This window comes from Lagopus muta, chromosome 4 (assembly GCF_023343835.1).
Source record: "Lagopus muta isolate bLagMut1 chromosome 4, bLagMut1 primary, whole genome shotgun sequence".
Lineage (NCBI taxonomy): Eukaryota > Metazoa > Chordata > Aves > Galliformes > Phasianidae > Lagopus > Lagopus muta.
The window spans coordinates 41,409,197-41,434,576 of record NC_064436.1 but is presented as its reverse complement, the minus strand read 5'-3'; the positions used below and the strand labels follow the sequence as shown (position 1 = coordinate 41,434,576).

Here is a 25,380-nt window from a genome sequence, read left to right as displayed (position 1 = left end):
CCCAAAACTGAACACAGTACTCAAGGTGCGGCCTCACCAGTGCTGAGTACAGGGGGATGATCACCTCCCTGCTCCTGCTGGCCACACTATTTCTAATGCAGGCCAGGATGCCGTTGGCCTTCTTGGCCACTTGGGCACACTGTCGGCTCATGTTCAGCCGAGCATCAACCAACACCCTAAGGTCCCTTTCCTCTTCACAATCATCCAACCACTCATCCCCAAGCCTGTAACGCTGCCTGGGGTTGTTGTGGCCAAAGTGCAGAACCTGACACTTGGCCTTGTTAAACCTCATCCCATTCATCTCAGCCCAGCGATCCAGCTTACCTAGATCCCTCTGCAGGGCCTCCCTGCCCTCAGGCAGATCGACACAACCTCCCAACTTGGTGTCATCTGCAAACTTACTCAGGGTACACTCAATCCCTTCATCTAAGTCATCAATGAAGATATTAAACAGGATGGGCCCCAGTACCGACCCCTGTGGGACACCACTTGTAACAGGTCTCCAGCTGGACTTCACTCCATTGACCACCACCCGTTGAGCACGGCCCTCTGGCCAGTTCCTTATCCAACGGAGTGTAAAACTCTCCAAGCCATGGGCAGCCAGCTTCTGCAGAAGGATACTGTGTGAGACCATGTCAAAGGCTTTGCTGAAGTCTAGGTAGACTACATCAACTGCCTTTCCCTCATCTACCGGTTTGGTCACCCAGTCGTAGAAGGAGATGAGGTTGGTCAAACACAACCTGCCTTTCATGAACCCATGCTGGCTGGGCCTGATCCCGTGGACAAGCTGTGTGATCTCTCCCAGGAGGATTTGTTCTATGACCTTCCCTGGCACTGATGTCAGGCTGACAGGCCTGTAGTTCCCCGGATCCTCCTTACGGCCCTTCTTGTAGATGGGAGTCACATCAGCAAGCCTCCAGTCCTCTGGAATCTCTCCAGTCAACCAGGAGCGCTGGTAGATAGCCGAGAGCGGCTTAGAGATCACCTCCGCCAACTCCCTCAGCACCCTAGGATGAAGCCCATCCGGTCCCATGGACTTGTGACAGTCCAGATGGAGGAGGAGCTCTCTAACTGTCTCCACCTCGATCTCCGGAGAGATATGCTGCATGTCAGCCCAGATATCCAGATCAGGGCACAAAGTGCCCTGAAGATAGCTGGTCTGACTATTAAGGGCAGATGTAAAGAAGGCGTTGAGGACCTCAGCCTTCTCCTTGTCATCTGTGGTCACATTCCCTGCCGCATCAATTAAAGGACAGAGATTATCCTTGGGTTTTCTCTTGTCATTGATATATTTGTAAAAGGATTTCTTACTCTGCTTATGTGATACTGAGATGATTTCTGTTAGCAATTAGATGAATTTTCACCAACAAACATTTTTCCACTTTCACCTTCCACCTGCACCCAGGAGCCTGGATTGTCTGATTTTTCCATTAGGGGATGGCGAAATTCCTTTTAGCCTAGCAAAAATGGAATAGTTAGATGCTAAAACATACTTCCTCCATATATAGGTAGCTGAGGGGGCAAACGTGTGTGTGTGTGTATACGTATGTGTATGTGTATATATATATATATATATCTAACAAAACAATATTTTAACTTGATCCCTTTTCTGTGAAGATCATTCTCAAAGATATATCAGAAATGGAGAGTGAACTTCTCAGCATCGAGGCAGAGTTGCAGCAGGAAGCAAGTACTAGAAAGGAAACAAGACAATTCTGGGAAACTTGTTCAGGACACCACTGTAATACGGAAGAACTTAAAGAAGAGTTAAAGAAGGATAACGAAAGGCTTTTACAAGTCATTAAATTCTGGACTCCAAAGGGAAAGGTAAATAAAAACTTGATTCATAAAAAATGTATTTAATGTGAGTACTGTGTTAAATATTTCTGTAATCTAGTTGAAAACAAACAAAAAAAAATGTTGAAGTTCATTTATTAATTACTATCAGCACTTGTTTTAGTATTTAACTGTGTAAAATGTGGGAATAATTAGAAGATTTCTTCAAGACTTTTTTCCCTCATGCAATTAAATTGGAAACTTGTGCTTAAAAAGATTTCCTGGGAGATAATTGTGTGCATGTGGCGGGTTTTTCAGTATGTTTGTCATGGTTCCTGTGGTCTTGCTTCTGGGGCAGAGGGCCTCCCTCCCAAAACCCTCAGGAAGACAAAAAGATGAGAGTACAGCTAGATTGAGGTAACAGAGAAACTGATTTACTAGAAATGGTAAAGGAATATGAGATAAAACAACATAAAAAGAATGAAGGGTAGCAAGTCAAATAAACAGGAGAGAGCCATCTTTCTAGCTGTGCTGTGGATGGCATTACAGAAGGAAGTAGAGCCATGGTTACATCACCTCTTTTCCTCCCAGAAACCACATGGTAATTACAGGGCTGCTGGGAATTGCAGTTTTGCACTTCCTACCCAGCAGCAGGAACTGCAGCTTCCTGGCAGCTGTTCCAGCTCTTCTCAGCTTTGCATGATGTTATGACATGGAATACCTGCAGAAAGCCATGATAGTTTGCTTTTTAACACCCTGAATCTTGGAAACAAGGTTTTTAATTGTGTTTGAATGTTCCTTGCAGAACTTGCCAGCCTGATGCGTTTACATTCTCAAGGCTTAATACCTGCAGGATTTCCTGTTCTTTACAAATGACCTTTAACGTGGCTAACGTGTTTTCTATAAAACTAGATTGTAATCGATATTCTTGTACCTTTTCTACCTTCAGAAAGTCAAATTAGTTGTATTTCTTTGTAAATTACTGTTGATTCAGCTGTCCTTTCCCTTTGCTCCTTTTTTACCCATTTTACATGTGGGGGGGAAAAAAGGTGATGTTATGCAAAATGAAATGCTTTATAAACTAAATTAATGAGATTTCATCTTTGGATAAGCGCATCAAACAACTCTTAAAAAACAGGTTATGGGAAGGTATCTTCTATCTTTTGATTAGTTCTTGAAAACAGTTTTCTTAACCTCCAGCAAACGTTTGTTCCTAAGATTATTGATACTATATTTCTTCTACTGATATTGATCTGGAGTATGAAGAGCTCATCACCCTCCTCCTGTGTGTGTTGTGACTCAGTTCTACCCTGCTAAGTTCAGCTCATTGAAAAAAGACTGCTTTTGTAGAATTAACTGTCAGCCTTGAGTTCCCCAGGATTTTCCAATGCTGATAGGTTGTTAGGAAGAAGTCCTTGATAGACACATTCTGCAGATCAAACCAGTTGCTTAAAAGAAAAACTGGTGCACTTATCACCTAATAAGTATGAAGATCATCTTTATGTGGTATGGTAAACACACTGGTTTCTAGAATAGTCCAGTGGGCATGTTTTCTCTTAAGTGCTTGTCTTCAGTCAGTGAATGGATTCTAGCAAAAATGTATCCAAACAATTGTGCTCCTCATAGTGACATTATGATTTGGGTAGGGAACACAACTCATGGTAAGAGACCTTCAAAAATCAACTCTTAACATCCTGGTCCTGAGCAGAGATGTCTTTAACTAGATCAGGTTGCTCGAATCTCCATGCTGCTTAAGTGTGAACACTACAGGTGGTGAGGCAACTGCTGAATCATCTCACCATGCTCAGTGTAAACAAATTTATTCCTTCTAGCCAGTGTAAATCTACCCTCTTTTAGTGTAAAGCTGTTAGCCTTGGAATCTTGATGAATCTCTTTCGTAAGACCCCCAAAAGTATTGAATGGCCACAATAAAGTCTCTCTGGAGCATTCCTTTGACGCTAAACAGTTCCAGCTTTCAAATTCATGGGATGCTCCAGCCCTCTGAGCACTTCTGAGTGTCAGTAATTTCATTTCTGGTAGAAAGTGTCTTCAAATTGGACACAGAATCAAGAATGTACAATTAACAGAGGCAAACTTCCTATTTCTTATTTCTAGCTTGTTCAGAAATTTTATCTGTATTACATTATTTTTCAGATACTCCTTCAACTTTCTTCAGATTTGGATGACAGAACTTCGACATACTCCAAGAATGCTGAGGTTGAATTGAAACAGAGAAAAGAGAAATCTGAACAGTTGCTTCAGGATCTAAACACCCTGAAACAACAACTGGCTCCTGGTGGCTCTGCTCATCTTCTATTAGAAGAAGAAAATTACAAACTTCATACTGAACTAAAGGCTGCAAAACAAGATATAAAGGTGCAAAAATTTACTCAATGCTTGTTTTCTAGGTGGGAGTGCTATAAACTGAAAAGTTTGGTAGCTGTAAATCTCTGCCACACAGAATATGCTTTTCTTTTGTATATTTATTTTTATTCCCAAAGTGAAAGAAAGGACAAACTGTTGCCTGTAATGGGATTTACTTTAACTGTCTGTTTTCTGTATCCAAATAAATGTCAGTTTACAAATGTATACAAAATGCACCCAAATTTTTCTGAAGTATAGATTCTAATTATATGGTACTCTTAAAGCTTTGTTAGATATATAGTATTCCCTACAACTGGAAGCAGGGGAGGAATTTTATCTTTATTCCTAGGAACTGAACTCTTTCCTTCTGTCATACTTAATGTTACAGTTACACTCAAATCACCTTTTGTAGACTTGAGTGTTCCAGAATGCCATCAGATGACAAAACCAGTGAAGAGTGTTATATAATGTACAGGGACTCTTCCTTGTTTGTTGTTCTGGTGGTTTTTTTTTTTCTTTCTTTTTCCCCCTCAATGCGTGTGTGTGGGGGCAGGAGGGTTTGTTGTGTTATCAATGTAACCGTATGTGATCTTAACTGCTTATCTCAATAGGCTCTGGAAGTAAAACTCCAAAGGTTAGAAAATTCAGTAAACGAAGCAGGAAAAAATCTCAGAGAGAAAGATGACAAGATAAACAAGTTACAAGCACAGATAAGGATAACAACAGCTTCAAGTGAGCTCACCCAGCTACAAGCTAAGCTGAATGAGACAGAAAAGTGCCTCAGAACTTCCCTAACAGAGAATCAGAGTCTTCAGGTATAAGCCAAATTCTTTTCTCATTTTTCTCTAACATGGAGAGAGAGAGTGTGTTTTAGTCAATCTATTCTGCATGGTATTCTTAATGTTTAAACACTCTACTTGCATATTTAGTATGCAGCTTCACTTGCTACCAATGCAGCTTTCAAAGACAAGTTAAAACACATGTTATGGTATTAGAAGCTAATATGAGTGTGTGCATTATACCAAAGTTAGAACAGCAACTACTACTATGCTGCTAGTTGTTAATGTGGGTGTTTGTACTCTAGAATAACTATTGTTCAAATTTCGTCCTGCAAGATGTGGTACACAAGAATAAACAAAGCAGTCCCCAGATTCGTTGCTCTTTAAGAATCCTTAACTTATACTAGCTATTTTATTTTTAGGCAAAATTAGATAAAGGTGCTGAGTTATACAAAGAAGAAATTGATCAGCTCAAAACACAATTAGTAAAATGTGATATGGAAAGAATGAAGCAATCAAACTCTTTTGATATGAAGTAAGTTCAAGTTTATCTTTTCATGCTTCTTAACTACCTATTCCCAACCCTTACCTGACAAATAAGTAGTAAACATTCAGCTTTACATGTCTTAGGTTTTTATTCTATCTGCATTCCAGAGAAAGAAAAAATCATATTTATCTCAAGCTGATTATCAGTTTCTTTCCCTGTACACCCACTGAAGTTGTACAATCATTGGCTTAGATTGGAAGATGGCTTAAAGGTCATCTATTTCCAACCCCCCTGCAGTGTTGCCCTCACCAGATCAGGCTGCCAAGGGCTCCATCCAATCTGGCTTTGAATGCATCCGGGGATGGGGCATCAACAACTTCTTTTGGCAACCTGTTTCAGTGCTTCACTACTCTCCAAATAAACGATTTTTTTCCTAAATTCTAACCTAAATTTCCCCTCCTTTAGTTGAAAGCCATTCCCCCAATCCTACCACAATCAGACTGTGTAAAAAGTCACTCCCTCTCCTGTTTATAAGCTCCCTTTAAGTACTGGAAGGCTGAAATGAGGTCCAAAGCCTTCTCTTCTCTAGTCTGAGCAAGACCAGCACTCTCAACATTTTTTAATGTCTCTAACAAGCTAAGTTCAGACGTAAATCAAAATTCTGACAAATGTGTGGGAGAAACAGCAACTGGGAGCACTCTATAACTCACTGGACAGAGAATTAATTCAGTTCAAACTTCTGCTTTCCTGCACTTCAACTAAAACCTAGCGGACAACCAGATGTAGAGTTAGTCATATGTGGTTTTTTTATTTTCTATGCATTTTTCTTTGTTAGCTCAATTGAAAAATCAAATAGTTCTCCTGCAACTTAGATTACTAAGCTTAAAATGTGTTGTTTTTTTTCCCTCCCCCCTGCCTTCCCACCAACGCAGACTTGCTAATTATAAAGCTCTTGCAGAACACCAAGAAGAACAGTTAAGAAAGCTAAAAGAAGAACTTAGAAGAGCGCAACAAGAGCAAGATGTTACTGGTAAATTCAAGACATAAATAAGGGACTGTTTCATATTAAGCATTCAGTTTTAATGTTACGTAGTTTAAATTCCAGATTGGGATGCAGGCCTTTTACTTCAAAAAGATATGAGAAGGGTTAGGTGCTTTGGAAGAGATAGAAGGTAAAAATACAGTAACTGCATGTGCAATGTATTAGAATCACAGCAGGTCTTGTATTGTTCTGGTGTTTTTTGTGTATTTCTCCAGTTATACTAGCAATCATAATGATAAGCTGTTGCAGCTGTAGTAGAATTGTATGAATTGGAATGGACCTTTAGAGGTCAGCTGGTACGACTCCCCTGCAGCAAACAGGGACACCAATAACTGGATCAGGCTGGACAGGGCTCTGAACAACCTTATCTTCAGAATGTCTCCAGGGATGGGGCATCCACCGTATCTCTCTGTGCAACCTGTTCTAATACTTCAATACTCTTATTATAAAAACAATCTTTTTCCTTATATTCAATCTAAATTTCCTTTCCTTTAGTTTGAAACTATTTCCCCTTGTCTTATCACAACAGACCTTTCTTATGGCCACTGTTTACATACAGAAAGTTCACTATCAGGTCACCTCAGATCCTCCTCTTTAGGCTGAACAGCTCCAGCTCTCTCAGCCAGTCTCCGTAGGACAGGTTCTCCAACACTTCAGTCACGTTTTGTGGCCTTACTCTGGATGCACTTCAACTCATCCGTGCCTCTCCTGTACTGAGGATCCCTACACAGAGATACAACTCAAACTATATAACTACATTAAACTAAATGGCCCAATGAAGCCATCTCTTATGCTTCTTAATATCTCCCTGGCAATGTGATTACTGATGGTGGGTGTTAAGGTTGGTGTTACAGCTAGATAGATTGTGTGAAAATAGGAAAAGAAACAGGGAAAGAATGCTCATCTGTATCCAAAGATCTAGGTTTGCAGAAAGGACTCCACAAAGGAGTTGAATTGCCTTCACCTGTGCTCCCACTGGGCTGACCCAGTCCTTTCCTCAGGTGATCAATCAGTGGTTCAGGCCATGACTCAACAGCTCCCATACAGTGGGTTTTAGAAATAGCTGTTGTAATGACACTTGTAACCTAGTGAGGCTTTACATATAAGACTACAGGAAGAAATCTTGTATAGACATATCTAAAATATATATTGATGTGATTTTTAAGCATTGTAATAATAATACACAAATTTGTATGAAATTTTTTCTAGTAATGTCTGAAAAAGAAGTTCCCCAGAAATCCCAAATGCCCATCCTCATTACTTGTGGTGGTGGTAGTGGTATTGTGCAGAGCACACAAATGCTTGTTTTAAAATCTGAACAAGTTAAGCTGCAGAAAGAAAACTTGTGCCTGAAGAAACAAAATGATATTCTACTAAGGTAAGCATAAAAATGGTAAGCATCAAGTAAGTAATTATCACCATTTCTTTCTAGGAAACCTGTGGAACTGAATAACTGCTCCTCTTAAGATGCAAAAGAATGTAGCAAGTCTAAACTTGTATTAAGCTAGTTATGTATTTGTGTGTGTGTGTACCTGTTAATGGCTTTTGAGCTTTAAATTACTTCCGTAAGAATTTGTTCTAAATGTTTATCAGTAAGTGGGAGATGAACTTAGTTGAAAATGTATACGGTAAAATTGTTGAAAGGAATCTTAGCTTAAAAAGGAAAAAAAAAAAATCCACGAAACTTTGTACCTCTAGAACTGATACATTTGGTTATCATAGGAGGCTTTTATTGCCTGTCTGTGATATGTCATCTGAAGATGTAGGAACTGTCTTGTCAGGATTGTTTCTCCTTTTACTTCAGAGAACAACTGAAGGTTTTTATTAATGAAATGCTGGAATTTTTTTTCCTACTCAGTAATGAGCTTCAACTGAAGGAGGAACTTAGAAAATGGAAAGAAAGAGCACTAAAATTGAGAGAACGATTCTCAAGAGAGACTACTCAAGAGACAGTACCAAGATCTCCAAAGAAGACAGTTTCACGTTCCCTTAGAGAGCCAGCTTCACCCTCCAAGGAGTCTGTATCTCAGGAAACTGTGACTCAGTACATATCAAAGCCTCTGCCACTGACATGTCCAACAAACTTCTTTGATAATTCCAACTTAAGTACACTAATAGGTATGTAACATGGTGGTGTCTTATTAAAGTTATTAGGAGAGACAGAATATAAGGGGTGGTCTTTGAGAGTAGATGTCCTGTACTTTCTCTGATCAGACCTGAAACATATAGAAGCAGCTTTTTTGAATGCCTATTCAGCAGATTGTTAAAGGGCTGCCCAGCTGGTGCCAAGATTATCTGTGCTCTACATCACCTGAATAATACTTAGGACACATACCTCCTGAAGATTAGGCAAACTTATTATTTCTTTTGCTTCACAGAAAGTGCTGATGACCAATTGCTTTATAAAGTGAAGAGGTAGAATATCGTGTCAAATGATGCTCTAGAATCTTTTGCTTTTTAACTTTTACACCAGTTAAGCACACACTTCTGACAAAACTGATTTTCACAGACTGTGCTATCATCTATTCAGAGTTAACTGCTGGTTGCCTACTTTCTAATATTTCCTTATCAAGATTATTGATTTTTGATCTTGGATTTTGAATTTGCTAGCATGGCAGTCTCTAGCTGCTGTAATAGCTGTTTTGATATTTTCTGATATTTCTTATTACTGGACTGGTGATTTCTGGGAATTCTAGTGATTTTAGCATATTAGTGCTACTGCCCTCATCAACCTGCTTCTAAAAGCTTTCATGAAGCTCCAGCAGGCATGCTGAAGACTTTTAACAACAATTAGACTGGCAGACATGCAGAAAGAATGACTCACTGCCATTTTTTGTGAAGTCCAACTAGGTAATAGTATAGCCTTCTTCACAGCACCATGCTTCTCAGAGTCAAGTTTTGCTAGCTGATGTTTAAAACTAGTCGAGAATAAATTGCTATATTCCTACTGCTTGTCTAATTGGGAAAATGTCACTTTAATGTTCTTATTTTCTGTACAGATACACAACCTGCAGGAATGGAGTCCACAGAAGACCATCTTAAGAAGTGGTTTGACACTTCAGAGAAAGATAAAGTCTCTGATTGTAATACCCAATAGAGGTGTTCTGTTGTTAGCTGCCTTTACAATGGCTACAATCAGAATCTAGTTACATGGAAAATGGTTGCTTCAGGTTAAAGCCATCTATTGTGAGAAGAACCCTGATGGCGTGCCAGTCCCTTGTGTTGGAACTACTACTTCCCAGAAGTGGAAAAGCGTTAAAACAAGAACAAAAATGGGAAAGTAGACGTGTTACCTGCAACCTGCTGATGTTCTCCTTTGGTTGCTTTTGTTTTGTGTAGCAAAGAAAGTAAAGCTAACATACTGAAGAAAAACGGACACAAGAATGGATCACAAACTGATCTACTGTGAAACTTCTTGATCTTAAACTTCTTTGGCATTTTTGTAACAGTCCTCTTCTGGGTGCTTTGTATCTACTCATTAGTTCATTTTGTTTCTCAACAGATGGTTTTTATACCGAGTAAATATTTTTTTTCTTAATACTACATTTTTCACTGCAACTTTAACCTCTTTATTTGGATATTGCAACTAAATTTGTTCGTTTTCTTTTTGTAGGATTTCTCTTAAATTCTTGAAAATATTTCTGCAGTTCAGTAAACTATGGTGCAAAAATAACTTGTTTTTCTTGTCATCTTTGAATATACTTTATTTCCTGCTTGAAATTGGGTTCTGGATTATTTTCTTTTTCAAACAGTAAGCAGTTGATCTGATTGACACTATCCTGTTGCTATTATGAGTTGAAAATAAAACTGGACAATTGGGGTCGTAACATGGACTATGTTTTACTATCCTACTCATCTGAGTTTTGAAGCCTAGTTTAATGTTCTGTATGAAAAGGTTTCTTCTGACATACTTTTAATGTTTTAAGTATCTAAACACTTCACTTTTGTAGTGATGTAGTAGTGATGATCTGGGGATGCTGATTCACTGTCTAAAGACACTTTTTTCTAATAATCAGAGCACTTCTATCATCATGTTTCTTGCCTGTTGCAGTCTCTTTCTGTGGATTACTAATGCACAAATCTGTGTCACCAGTGTTTTGCTTAATTCTTCCTCTCTGACTCTTTGCTTTGACAGGAAGTGTTGAAATAGATCCTTTCCCTCCTATATGGGAGAGATTTGGCACTCAAAACTTGAGTTTTTGAATTTGAGTATTTGAATTTCTAAAATTTTGACTTGGAATGCATATTGGCAAGCTTTAGAACCTGGGTGTTTTCAGCTAACAGTCTTGAAATACAATTACTAAATTCAGTGTCTTACTAGAGTCGTGAATTTGCAGGGGTATCTTATTTCTCCAACTTTGATAAATGCAAGCAGTTTGGGTTTTGGCGTGGTTTTGGGATTTTCTTTTTTACAATTTCAAATTATTTATTAAAAAATTTCCTGTGTTTATCACAGTTTTTTTTTCCTCTTCTTCTACTTCATGTAAAAAAAAAAATTCTCCTATCTTTCAGAAGGGAGGAAGGCATATCTGGCACTGCTGTCTTGTGCTGCTTTTTGTTTTGTTTTTTCTTTTGTTTTTCTAGGGGTTTTTGTTTGCTTTTTACAGTTTTATACTGTATTAATTGCTTTCTGGAATAATAAAAGATTTGGAGATTTCTCTTGTGCTTGAGCTGAAAAACAAATGTACTGCACAGGTCTGTCTTAATTCAGTAGACAAAAAAAGTGGGAGAGGAAGAGAAATGCTTTTAAAAATTTTTTTTTTTTTTTTTTTGAGGCAGATGAGTTACAAAGCCTTATTTTTTTGGTTGATATCGTTATGATCCTTCTTTGTCCCTGCACTGTGCAGAAGAAAATCATACTTGAAGTCTTGAGTTTCACTAGATGGCAGCATCTTCGTGTTTCAACAGGAAATTACTATCATAGAGAAACTTTCCAGTTAGACTACAACTCCCAACAAGCACAGCAGGAAAGTCATAAGACTTCCTTTTTCACAAAGGTCATTACACGTACCAAGCTGGCTGAGATCTTTTGGTGAGTGGCTGTAAATCTTTCGTTTCAAAAGCTTCATAGAATTGGTGTGTCAAATGTTCACAAAAACTCCCTGTCAGATCAAAAATGTGTTTATAAAGCATTTTACATCTAAAATGGTACGGTGATTTGAGGAAGTACTTCAGCTGATGTTTGTTTTTGTTTTTTTTTTAAATTGAAAACGTGTGTAACAGCAAAGAATGAGTTTACACAGCCTTGACTGAGTGCTTTGAGCAAACTTGGGACTTTTGCTATAAGTGTGATACATTGCAGAGGTAGTGCTACCTCGTTGTATACATTGGTCTCATTTTACTCTGTTTAACTTTGCAATCTTCACGTGTTAAAATGAAAAAAATTTTGCTAACACAGGCACAATCTCATGTAGTGATATAGCATATGTCAGAGGCATCCTAAGATGCATCATTTTATTCACCTAAAAAATTATGTTCAAGGTGTTGTGCCTTTCACAAATTAGAAAAAAAAAAGATGCAATTTTTTTTTTAATTTTCTCTAGTTAAAAAAATGCATGTTCTTATTGCTTACTATTTGGTGTACTATTTGGACTATTTTGGTGGTTTGTCATTTTGTTTTAGTTTGCTTTTTTCTTTATGTTTGTGTCAGTTGTTCTTTTATCAGCAAAACCCTAAAATTAGGTTGAAAAAATGCCTGTATGTCAGGCTGACTTTAAGTCAAGCGAGATAATGCTTTTGTATTACAGCAGAAATAACTTTTTAGTCAAGTTGTTTAGAAAGAAGGCCATTGTGCCATGTTGAATCAGTAACCTTTGGAGAAATATACTAGTTTTGCTTCAAAAAAGGGGGGGGGGGGGGAAGGGTAGGGGAGCAAAGCTTCTGGGAAAGAAAGATTTCAAGTCAAAATTGAACGAGTAATCTGATGTAAAAACCTAAACTGAACTAACAAATCAGAGTGAATTTGACTGTCTCCAGGTGGTATTGTTGGTTGCTAATGTAGGGGAAATAACGGTGTTTGTATGCAACTCAAATGAAGTATTTGGCATGTTGGATTCATGCTTATATTTTAAAAACTTAAGGGTTTAGGGACACATTCCTACACTCATAGCTACATAGGGAAGCTCAGTTGCTTGATTGTTTTCACCATTGTATACTTCAAACATAATAACTCCTTTGAAAGTGTCTATCTAGGTAGAGAAAAAAACTGCACTTTGCCTTTTGGTTTCCACAGCTTGAGTAAGGTGAAATCTCCTGGAAGGTTATTTGTGTCATCCAGCACTCAGGAAAAAAAAATCTTCCCCACCTTTTGCCCCAAGCATCTTCAGTAGTTCTCTAATGTCAAATGATGTGGTAAAAGTGAGGGGGGATTTTCATATTTTCATTTATCTTCCTCCTCTTACTCTGTGGAGCTGAGAATCTTCTGTGCTGGGAGATCCTCAAGAAAATTCAAAGTGGACAAATGCCAGTCTTAGGTGATGGGAAAAAATGCATTTCACAGAGTCCTGGAGGGTATTGTGCAAATTGTGTTGTCATCTAGGAAGTTGAATGTAGTAGTCTGAGAGAAATAGAAAAGACCTGCATTCTAAGAATACAGTGTATAGTGGAGATGCTAGATTACAAGCTATTTTACTTCTGTCTCATCATTCTTATTTTTTTTTTTTTTTTCTTGTTTAAATGAGGTTTTGAGTCTGATAAAAATAGAGCTTGGCTTTTGAGTTCAAATGCATTTTGGTCCTTATAAATGCAAGACTGAAGCAGTGCCCCCTCAGAACCTTGGCTGACTCAGCAGCTCAGAAGAGTGCTTTGTGAGTTGATAGCGTAGATGCTCTGAATTGTGTTTTGGTGTATGGAATGAATTTGCACCTGATTCCCAGGGGGTGATATTGACTCACTTTGTATTAGACTCATCTTTTCTGTTTGCACAGGCCAGCAGTATGGGGCGGCTTGATGGGAAAGTAATACTTCTGTCTGCTGCAGCACAAGGGATTGGAAAAGCCACTGCTATCGTGAGTTAGATAAAATTTGTTCTCTTGTACCTAAGCTGGATGTCTGATGCTAGTGTGTGCAACAACACCTGCACCAAACAAGTTCTTAAATTAATAAGCTATAGGTGAAGCCAGAACTACTTACTGAAAAAATCAGGGAACAATAGAGTCAATGTACTGTATTACATACGCTTGCTGCTGTTTAAATTTCTGAAAGTGAGAGAAACACTTTTAAACGTCTTCGTTATTGTTAAAATAAAATTTAAAGTATTTATTGATTTTTTTTTTTTTTTTATTTTTTTTTTTTACTTTTTTTTCTTGTTGACTATTGCTTTTGACAAGTTCTGCCCCTGCTATTTCCTTCTTCCTCAGTGGACAGAAACTAGCAGGGTTATCTCAGTACCTGCATAATTTAATCAACAAGCCCTGTAAGCAGGAGTTTTGCAAGATTAGTTTGTCACACACAGTTAAGAATGCATGAAACTGTTCATTTTCACTACTTGCACTAAAACACTTGGTCTAAAGGTCACTTTACTGGTGATTTCCTTTTGCAAATACCTTACAAGTCACGGAGGGCTAGCACATTTAATCCAGCTGTCCTCTTAGATTGTGTTTGAGACACTTATTTTGAAGACTGGGGGTTAGTGTCAGAGACTATGGAATGGAGGCTGCTCTATATGCAGACAAAATGGATTTTTGAGGGGAATATCAGGAAATGAAGGAATATGTCTGGTTAAAGTATCAAATGAAAGCCATGTTTCTTTTGAGTATTACTCTGTTCCAATGATTTGGATGTGAAGGATCCTAAAGAAGTTCATGCCATGTCATTCCTCTTAATTTGTCTTCACCTATATAAGAAATCAGACATAATTTTAGCCTAAAGTGTTTGTATAAAGTGTTTGTAATGTCCTCACTACTGCGCATGCAGTTACTAAGGGCGATAATACCCATTATCTTAGTTTGGTTACTGCTTTCATGCTTTATTTATGGATTTCTTATTTCATAGAAAAGAACATAAATCTCTCTAACATAGTTTTTCAGTTGTCCCCAGCATGTTTAGTAATCAATAGCCATTAACTTCCTCGCTTGCCTAGAATGAGTACAGGATTAGCTGCCTTCAGTCAACTTTTATTTCAAACCAAAACCAAATAAGAAAACAGATTTTCTTGTAAGATATGGGATATCTAAAAACAAACTACATCTCTTACTGTATTCTTCAGGCTTTTGCTAAAGAAGGAGCCAAAGTCATTGCTACAGACATCAATAAGACTAAGCTGCAAGAACTGGAGAAGTATCCAGGTAAATTATCTACAGTAGGCGTTAGTTCAAATATAGTAAATATTGTTGTAGGCTGGCCACAAAAGCGTGGCAAACATGGAGAGTAATCATTTAGATATTGTCATTACTTTAGTCTGTGGTGTATAATGGCAGAGATTACACGTAAAATGTTTTAATTATCAGTGTTTCAGACAGGATATTCTGGGAGTGTGGAATAACTGTGTTTCTTGTGTCAAAGAAGCAGCTGATTTCCTCCTTCCAGAATGCTTTGTTACTTCTATTTGTTCATTTATTTTTAAGATTACTGGAGTGACTGTTGAAAATATCATGTGAAAAACACAGAATGCTTTTCCCTGATTATAGGAACTAATCTCCAGCTATACAAATAGATTTTGTGCCTTGCATTTCCCTGGTCCATACTCAGTAAGGAAAGCATTTAGAAGATAACTGTCTAATAGGAATTGGCATATCTTTGGAAACTAATTACATCAATCAGTGAGCTTATTTTATTTGTACAAATGCTCAGGCTCAAAAATGAGCTGCTCTTTCCAGCTCATATTGCAAACACCTGCTTCAAGGAAAAGATTTTTCAGTAGCTATGATTTTTAATTACAAGAAATGTACGAATGTGGGACACTATTAAAAAGTTATTCTTTCTTGAAAGAAAAAAAGCAAGAAAATTGTATTTCACAACCAAAGGTGCTTTTAACTTAAGGTGATGGAGGACAGTGATCACTGGGTGTCAACTTCATGAATTCCTATTATAGTGTGACAGCAAAATAAACAAAAACACTTATCTGGTGCAGCTTTTAATGTGAATGTTAGCCTTCTCTGATTGGAGTTCACTGCAAGCAGTCTTGCTGTAATTCTTCAAGAAATCTGGGACTTCACCAGTTTGTTCTGAGCATGCTTAGGAAAGTGTTACAATTTGAAGTGTGTTTTGCTTTCCCTGTGCTAGTACTCAGAAGGAAAAAAAAAGCAGTTTTTCCATCCATTTGCAGCCATTTCCATCCATTTGATTTGTGATTAGTTAAACTCTTTCTTCAGGATTTGGCACATTGTGGTCTTTGAATCATGTCCAGAAGAGGTAATTCTACTGCTTATGTTAATCACTAGCCTGTAGTCTTACTAATTACATCGTCATACACAAATCTCTTCAGAAGTGTCTGTATCATTTAACCAAAGCAAGTCAAGCATGTTCATGGACTTGTCAGTTTGCTTCGAAAGACACAGATGTAGGCTGGATGAGCCCCCCGGAGGTTGCTAAGACCTGTTTCTTATACAAAGCAAGTCTGATTGGGGCAGGTTACTCAGGACCACTCAGGTGGAAATTTCACGACCTCTGCAGGCCTCTGTTCCAGCATGACTGACCTCATGCTTTTAAACTAGTAGTCCATAAGAAGCACAAAAAATAAACTCCACACCCCTCTTTGTATTCAGTCAGACTTCCCAAATTCTTTATTTTGCCTTTCACCCTTCTGTGGACTTCTGAAAACTCTGCTTCCACTTTACATCCTCACAATAGGTAATTGTAGACTTCTTTTAAACTGTAGGTCACCGCTGCCTGCACATGAATAAATTGTGGGTGGTGGATTTTTTTTTGTTTGTTTTTTCAAATCTTTTGAAGCTTGAGTGTTCCGCACTAGATGTCTCTTAGTCCTAGATGCAGGGTATGCCAAGGCCATGCTGCAACCCAGTAGTGTCCTGGGAGCCTAACTGTACCTACTACTGCAGTGTACTGCAGTACTTCTCCTTTTACACTCATTCTGATTTCTGCTGGATTTTCTTTGTTTCTATTTTGATAGCTGTGTCATCACCAAAGTTATCTATGATTTATATGAAATCGTTTTTCCTCATTAATTAAATAATATTAATGTTTCATAGTATTCTGAACTACATGTATACAGAGGGTAATGTGATTGTGAGACATGGAACTAGTTCCAAGTAATAAATATTTGATAACAGTGGGCATGAAAACTTGTTAGGATTATACAAGTTTTGTAGTTGCCTGGCTTGAGGATATAGTGGAATGGAATTCAGATTTATAGGAGGAAGTGATTGTATGGCAAATTACATTAGCTTATTTGTGTGATGCTACATGGCTGTTAAGTCAGTTAATGTATTTTTAATTCCTTTCTGAAATCTTGAATACCGTGCTCTGCTGTCCATTCCTGTTTTAAGCATTGCACATGTGAAGTGAGCTTTCAGTAAGTCTCCAAGTCTTACCACTGAGAGGCATCTGTTCCTGGCAAGCTACTGATTGGAATGGGAGGTGCAATGTCCTCAGCACTTGAGAAAAATAAAGTACGAATTCTTAGCCAAAACCAGTTAAACTAAAACCATGTTTTTCTAGGCATTCAAATACGGGTTCTGGATGTCACCAAAAAGCAAGAGATAGAAGAGCTGGCAGAGGAAATTGAAAGGATAGATGTCCTCTGTAATATTGCAGGGTAACCATCTTCTATTTCATACTACTTCTTTTTTCAGCTTTTCCTATCCTCCAGAACTTTCCTTTACCTAAATCCATTTTGTTGTTGTTGTTGTAATGCATTTTATATCCTTAAAATATATATTTTCATCAAAACTGAACTTTTTGTGCGAACTTTTTGTGGCCATGTTACCCAGGCCAAGATATTATGGCTCTCTACTCTGTTTTCTCTACTCTGTGGATTCCCTATACTGTTGGATTTAACCTTCCTTCTGCAACAATGAGCAAAATCAGTGGATTTACAACACTTTTTTAAAGCATGTTTATGCTTTAATTTCCTTATTAGCAAATGTTTTGTTGCTCATTGGTCTGCTTTGTGTCCCTGATACTCATCTGATGAAAAACACTGCTACTTCCTTCAAAAGGGCTCTTGTTCCTGCATTTTCAGGATTGGAAGGATACTACAAAGTGGTAATGGCAGAATTGCATGAAAAGCCATAGAAATGTAAACCTTGCACAGTAATCATGTACTTATTCCAGGTTTGTTCATCATGGGACCATTCTGGATTGTGAAGAACAAGACTGGAACTTTACTATGAACCTCAATGTTCGCAGCATGTATCTAATGATCAAGACATTCCTTCCTAAAGTAAGGCTTTGTTGCTCTCTGCATTGCAATCAGATATGATGGTTTTAAGTTATTGCTTGTCACAGACTGCAATTTGAGATAAGCATATAGCTGTGCAACTTTTTCTGTAAATGCAAAGGCCAAAAGAGGTAGCTGTGACCATTACTGGATGCCTAATTTTTTTTTCTTCTCCAGTGTTGCTCCAGTCCTTACTTTTATTAGTTAATCTTCATTTCTAAAGGTTGTTTATAATAGCTTTAGACACTTCAGGTTTTGAGATGCCTGAAAAGGTTATAGCGCAAGCACACTTCAAAGGTTTTCTTTTTTTTTCTTCTTTTCTTTTTAAGCCTTAGCCACTCTGTCTGATGTGAATTGGAACAAGATAAGCTACAGTTGTGTCACTTCAATAATCTCGTCAATTAGTTAGGTGGTAAATCCTAGGGGTGGGCAAGAGTACTCAGTGATAGTTTCAGGATCTGTTTTATTACTTCAGATAACAAATTAAAAAGAAATGAGCACATATTCATGCCTATGACTCATCATCTTGCATTTCAATTGTATACAGGACTATTCTGTTGGTGCTATTGGCTATTCTGCTAGGTCTGCAAATAACAAAACAGTTTGAATGATGTAAATGTTCTTTTGCAGATGATTAAACAGAAATCTGGAAATATTATAAATATGTCTTCTGTGGCATCCAGCATTAAAGGTGAGAGGCTTTCTACAGTGATTCCTTCATAAATCAGTCTTAAATTATCATGTTGACACTGTGTTCTGTAAAAATTTGTGTATCTGTTCTAGAGAGAACTTTTTTTATATATGTAACAAATGCCCTTGATTTTGATCCTTTGTGTGTATTCCTCATGAAGCATGCTCTAGTTAAGTTATGTACAGTAGTAATTCCACAGTCAGCACACAGAATGGGTTGCTCTTAATTACAGCTTAATTACAGTAAAAGGAAGTGGATTATACTGGTTTGTTTGTTGTAGATGAAGTTTTGTGATCAAAACAAATGTTTGTAACAACAGAGGGCTTCCTGATAAAGGAAGGTTTGCTGCAGTGTTGGATCTGATGCTTGTTATCTCTGTTCAGTGCAGGTTGCTTCTATTCAGGTTGCCTGGGTGTTTGCTTTGGTTTTTGCTTTCTGATGATCTACGATAAAGACCTTCATGCTTGGCTTTTTTTCCCTAGTATGTAGTACTCCCCAGGGCAGCTGAAGTGAGCAAATCTGACTTTCTGTTCACAATGAGGGCAGTGAAGTGGTACCGCAAGGACACAGTGTTGCTACGAAGTCCAGTCTTCTTAAGAACAGTAATAATAATTTGCAGTGTTGTGTATAAAAACTTAAGAAGAAAAGTTGAAAAGCTGCATAATAATATTTGGGGGTGAGGCTGGTGAGAAAATTGTAAGAATGACAATAAATATTGCGCTGCTCTTAATTTAGAGGATGCTGGCAAATGTAGGAGGAATGCAGGAAGAAAAAAATATGAATATATAAGCACATGGGCAGTTTCAGAAACAGTCAAGTCATGGCCTATGAACTTTTGAATCTTTTATGAAAGTTTTGTAGCGTCTTTTTTATCAGTATGTAATAACTGAGAAAAGAGTTCTGTTCAGTGATTGTTGCTATTTATGTTCCTCAGAGAAACAATGAATCAATAAGCAATACAATCATAACTACCAACGAAAAGTAATGGTGGCTGAAAGAGGAGACTCTGCTCTTCATGATCCTTTGTATGCTTGCAGTGTTACTTTTTCTGGACTACTCCCCAGATTGCTGTTATTGAAGAATCCTATGCTTTATTCTGGTGTGTACTTGAGTAGAATTCTGGCAGTTGGCATTCTAGTTAGTACAGCTTCTCCACAAGGGCAAGCTAAAGTAAACACTGCAGTTCAGAAGCAGATGCATATTGAATAAACTTCTCTCTGTTCTTTTTTGACTTTTTGTTTCTGTGCTGCCTTCATACTGACCTTCTGTAGGAGTTGTGAACAGATGTGTATACAGTACTTCCAAGGCAGCAGTTATTGGTCTAACAAAGTCTGTGGCTGCTGATTTCATTGAACAAGGGATCAGATGCAACTGTGTATGTCCTGGTAAGTAATGTTACAGTACATTGTTAATACAAGTGGATGATAAAAGGCGTACAGCCTAATATGATTTGACATTATTAACAAAAGATAGATTTGTAAGCAGCAACTATTGTTACAAGAAATTAAGGGGGGAAAAAAAGGATGTATTTGAAACATTTCTGACTCTCAAAATAGAAAACTTGTTACTTTATAATTAAAAATTTCAACTTGCTAAACCAGCACATGCTCGTTATATACAGATTACACAGTATTTTGAGGCACAGTATTTTTACTGTTAAACCTATATTTCTCAAAGTAGAAGCAGGGGGTGCCTACGTAACAGGCTAGCTATTTTTCAAACATCTGAAAAGTACTGAGTGTAATTCTCAAGTCTTATCTTCTATTGAAATTTAGGCTCCTAGAATATATTGATAGTTTTGCAGTCTTTTTGTGAATTCTGTTATGATGTTACACTTCAGTATTATGACATACAAATGGAACCCATTAACTGCACTTTTTGTTACGATTGCTGATGAAGTTGAGCTTTAACTTTGAAATTACAATTTTTTCTTAGGAACTGTTGACACACCATCTTTACAGGAAAGAATCAAAGCCCAGCCTAACCCAGATCAGGTGAGTGTCATCCAAAATTTGGGAAGAAAACTCTTGAACTTTCATATGGTGTTAGAAAGCAGCATTCCTTTGTTCCTCACAATGTGTACCAGACAACTTGACAAAACAAGTGCACTCTCAGAGTTCTAGTTCTATGTTCAAACAGTTAAGATATACCTAAACAGTACATTTCCATACCTATTCATTTTTTCAAGAATTCATTAATGTATGCTAATGTCCCTCTGAGCATGCATGGTAGCAGCCTCTGGTGGTTTTCAGCCACTTACATTCTCCCCATTTTTCCGTCATCAGCTTCATCACAGAGACTTTTGGCTGAACTCAGCAGTATTTCCCCAACTTGCCAAATTTCCATTTCTTGTTAGCCCATAATGAGCAACTTTCTATGTTAGTGTGCTCTAATCCAAAACAGTATGAGAGAAATCTGAGGAATAAATTCTTGTACCTGGTGGCTGCGAAGATAGAAGCAGTCTACTTTGTCTCTAGGGCTTCTCATGAAGCAGGAACATTGAGGGAATCATAGAATTGCTCAGGTTGGAAAAGACCTTAAAGATCATCAAGTTCAACCTCACCCTAACCATATCTACCCTAACTGAAACAACCCATTGCTAAATCACGTCCCCCCCCCCCCCCAAAAAAAAAAGCTGTTTCTTTCACAGCACCACATCCAGACAGTTTTTAAACAAGGCCATTCACACACCAAGCTAAGTAGAAATGGGAAGTTACAGAACTAGCGTTCACCGATTTCTTTCATGAAATTAATGTATCAGTCCTTAAACAAATATACTGATCTCTATTGCTAAACAACCAGCCTATATCATGAGCAAGCAATTCATTAGTTTGTTCAGGTATGTACCAATGTTTATCCTTCTTTTTTCAATTACTAAAACAAACCCACAGCACTTCTCAAACTGAAGAAAATTCCTATCTTAGAGTACCAAGGATAATATAACAGTAGTATTGTCTTTGAAAGCTTGGCGAATTTCTGCTGAGGATGGGAGGCTTAAAATGCCTTGGAAGGTCACTGTTGCTCAGTAAACACAGACCAGTACAAAACAATGATAGAGAGGGCATTCTGACGTATGTGTTTAAAAATTAATTGGGATCTTTAATTGTACTAACTCAATGACTGTGAGGACTCATTTGAAGGGTCTGGGAATATCATCCACCAAAGAGAAAGGGCTTTATTCTACAACCAGAAGTTCAGGTCCATGAAATCTGTACAACAGTGACCGTTATAACTTCTTCTAGCACACACTCTCTACCCAGTAAGCTAAAAATTATAACATATGGCTTGCTTCCAGTATTGCTTTGTACACATCACATGCTACTTGGATTAAAATTATTTTATATTTTCAACATACCAAATGCTTTTATATATCTAGGCACTGAAAGATTTCCTAGCCAGACAGAGGATTGGCAGGATGGCTACTGCTGAAGAAGTGGCCCATCTCTTTGTGTACTTGGCTTCTGAGGAAGTAAGTATTGGAACAGTAACACTTCCTGTCACAATCCCAATTTATTTTGCTGCTTCTCAGTAAAGAGAATTTGTTCCAGGAGGGCTTGTATTTGTTATGAGCTTGATTATTACCTCCCCAACAAAACAACAACCCCCAAACCTTTACTGAGTAAAACTTTACTGAATAAAACTGATACAAAAATTACTCTGAATGTTGACAGTGATTAAGGCATTACATACTTGGTGCCATAGTCAGGTTTTTTTCCATGTAATTTGAGAAAGCTGACTGACCCCAGATCATTCTGAATCATAGGAGAAATGGGCTTGTCTGCTCTTGCAAGTTTTGTTTGCTCTGCAGTTAGATATTTTCCTAAGGAAGTAGAATTAGTACTGTCATTACCTGCTTGCAGTAAGCAAGAGAAAATACTTGTGTAGACCCATGAGAGAGAGGCCTGATCTAAGAGGTCTAATGCTATGTTTAAGCCTACCATTTTGGCTTAAGGAAAACAATAGAACAATTGAGGTTTTTATAGACCAAACTCTAAATGTTCGCTGCAAATACCATTAATACTAATGAACGCATATCAAGCTTATTGCAGATGTTATACATTCACAATGGATCTAATACTGAACTAGGTTTCAATGAACTTGCCCAGCAGTCCTGCTGGGCACAGCAGAATAATTTAATGCAATTAATTCAGTCTTGATTTTTCCATCTATCATAATCTTTTCATCTTCTTTCTCGTGTTCTCAAACAGTGTTTCTGTAAAGCTACTAATTTTCCAGTCTGGTCACATGGTTTTCTGTAATCTTCTGTAAACAGAATTCCAGTTCTGCAATATGCTTCAGAATGGGATACAGCAAAGGATGTCTCCAGCTCAGTTCTTCCCCTTGTTATTCTAAGTCATTTAAATTTTCATTTAGGTCCCCTTACTGGTTGACCTAAGTCATATTTAGCTCAGCTGAAATATGAAATATGGAGCTAATGACATCATAGTGTAAAACATTATTCCTGCAGGTGAAATCTGTGAAGGCTATCTTATGCGAATTTGTACATTTAGGATGTATTTTAGTCTTACTGCCTTTAATACTGCTTCTGCTGCACTCCCTTGAGTTAGCCAAAAGGCTTCTGTTTCTAAGCTTATTTAAAAAAAAAAAAAAAAGTATGAAAAAGTGTATATTTTTTGTATTTATTTTTTTAAAAAAGCATTTACTTGTGGAAAAAAATAGCATTTAAAAAAAATACTATATTTTATGTAATTTCAGTCTGCCTACATGACCGGCAATGAAGTTGTCATTGATGGAGGATGGAGCTTGTGATCAACTCAGATGGAAATCCATACAATGCAAGGCAAAAAGTGAGGATCATGTTTCTCAGTTAAGAGTTTTCAAAGTTTTAAATCATTTATAGGATGTAATCTAGAACAAATTTGGTGCATTTTTATGGTTATGTGATCTCATTCTACGTCTCAGTCTTGTTTTAAGCAAATCTAAATGAAAGGAATTAATGCCATCATTATTCTCAGCCTAGAAAATATTTAGAATTTAAACATTCACAATTCTTAGCAGCATTAAGAAATTATCCAGAGAAAACAGACTACTTTTAAAGCAGCCAAAAAATTATCAAGTTTAATATTTATTTTAAACAACAGAAGAAAGCAGAAGTGGTATATGTGAAGGTTGAAATGATTTTGTTACTCATGACAGACATCTACTTTTAGAGAACACACTAGATCTTGCAAATTATACCTGAAAATCTATCCTGCTTTGCAGACTTTTGTTTCTGCTCACTTCTATCATTAGCAGAATGGTTTCTGAAAACAGTAATGACTATAGAAAAATAGTTTGTGTTGGACTGTTGAAAAGAATCTGACTTGAGACTAACATCCAGAGTAGAAGGTGCAAGACTGTCAGAGACACTGGATATACAGTGCACGGGCAGAAGAAATTCCTGCACATACAGTAAGGAGTCAGTGTACATGCACAGCTGTTTTCTGCAACTACCATATCCATTTTACCATACACTGGACAAGTTAGACTGTTGGAATTTTGAACAAAAGGAAGTCATAGCCCAAAAAGCTATGACCATTAGAAGCAGTAGGACTGGCTGCCTTGTGGTTCCACGGTGTTTTTTTGTTTAGGCATATGAAGATTATAGACATTGTCTTTGTGAAGCAGAGATGATAGAAGATAAATTGTTGTAATGGCTGTTCACAGAATCACAGAATGGCCAGGGTAGGAAGGGACCTCAATCATGAATCTGCAACCCCCCTGCCACATGCAGGGCCACCAACCTCCCCAGTTAATGCTAGACCAGGCTGCCCAGGGCCCCATCCAATCTGGCTTTGAACACCTCCAGGGATGGGGCATCCACAACCTCTCTGGGCAGCCTGTTCCAGCACCTCACCACTCTCTCTGTAAAGAATTTTTGTTAAAACAATGCTCTCCACATGCTGTAAGCCTTACAGAATCATGTAGTTTCACAGTTGGTTTTAAAATTAATACATGTACTAGTACCAAAGAGGTCTGAGAAAAACTGAGGCCCAAACTATTTCATTAATGGCATATTCACTCTTAAAATGGTCTTGAAAATATCTTTTTTCTTCTGTTTTTCATGTGCAGAACACTATTCAAGAATATCACTCTGATAGACATGTATATGTGTAAGCAGTGTTCTTAGATACACATGTGAATTTTCCAGGATATATTTTACTTCTGGTATAAAGGAAAAGGAGTGAGATTTTTACCACTCTAGATAGAGCAAATATGTTCCTCTCCCAGAAGGATTTACTAGTGAATGTATGAATACAGTACAGATATTATCAATTCTACAGATTAGGTTCTGTGCTTAGATATTCCATTGCTTGACTCTCAGACAGAAACATAGTTCTTGCCAAAAATTAAAACTAAACTTCTCTCAAAATGATTGTATCTACAAGAGTTTGTATTGATATTTTTATCATAGTAGCACAATGGAGCTTTGATTTATGAATCGGAAACTGTCATGGTGAGGAATCATACTGAGAAGAAGAAAAAAAAAAAAGCATGACCCAAAGACCTAAGGCAATGAATAATCTGAATTCCAGAACTATCTGTTACACTAACAGTTAAAATTGACATGAATGACATGGACTGAATTCCTATAAATGTGGCTTTTTGTTTGAGAATGAAGCTATATGCCATTTCTTTTTTTCATATCTATGAAAAATATGTATGAAACTCATAAATATAGGGGAAGAATTAAGAGATAAATGCTACTGAGTATTACTGGTCATTAAAAAGTGGGAAAAACATGTACTCGTTTTTGTAACAGTGACACGTTTTTAAATGACTGGAGTTCTTCAGTGTTTGGTAAGGCATTAATAGAAATTATTTTATTTCAAAGATAAAGAACATACCTGGTTCAAATCAGCCTTTGTACAATCAGTCAGTTCGTACAACTTGTTTGTGTTT

General features: G+C 37.4%; 2 protein-coding genes across 3 annotated transcripts in view; both read left to right on the top strand.

The window, feature by feature from the left end:
- CENPE (centromere protein E) overlaps positions 1-10,828 on the top strand; it is a 40,321-nt gene extending 29,493 nt beyond the window's left edge. The window contains exons 37-44 of one of the 2 annotated variants that reach the window (XM_048941148.1): positions 1,618-1,827; positions 3,931-4,152; positions 4,752-4,955; positions 5,342-5,454; positions 6,339-6,436; positions 7,658-7,826; positions 8,307-8,566; positions 9,448-10,828. In XM_048941148.1, coding sequence (XP_048797105.1) covers positions 1,618-1,827; positions 3,931-4,152; positions 4,752-4,955; positions 5,342-5,454; positions 6,339-6,436; positions 7,658-7,826; positions 8,307-8,566; positions 9,448-9,545 — 1,374 coding nt within the window. In that variant the 3' untranslated portion in view covers positions 9,546-10,828. The remainder of the gene's footprint in view (positions 1-1,617; positions 1,828-3,930; positions 4,153-4,751; positions 4,956-5,341; positions 5,455-6,338; positions 6,437-7,657; positions 7,827-8,306; positions 8,567-9,447) is intronic. The other variant, XM_048941149.1, reaches the window with a different exon arrangement.
- A 580-nt stretch (positions 10,829-11,408) lies between these two features.
- On the top strand, positions 11,409-25,224 carry BDH2 (3-hydroxybutyrate dehydrogenase 2). The gene is made up of 10 exons (XM_048943568.1): positions 11,409-11,480; positions 13,375-13,455; positions 14,655-14,733; positions 17,066-17,162; positions 17,681-17,789; positions 18,417-18,477; positions 19,749-19,862; positions 20,413-20,471; positions 21,854-21,946; positions 23,194-25,224. Exons 2-10 carry the CDS (start codon positions 13,384-13,386, stop codon positions 23,245-23,247), a joined length of 738 nt encoding a protein of 245 aa, XP_048799525.1. The 5' UTR covers positions 11,409-11,480; positions 13,375-13,383; the 3' UTR covers positions 23,248-25,224.
- Positions 25,225-25,380: the final 156 nt, after the last annotated feature.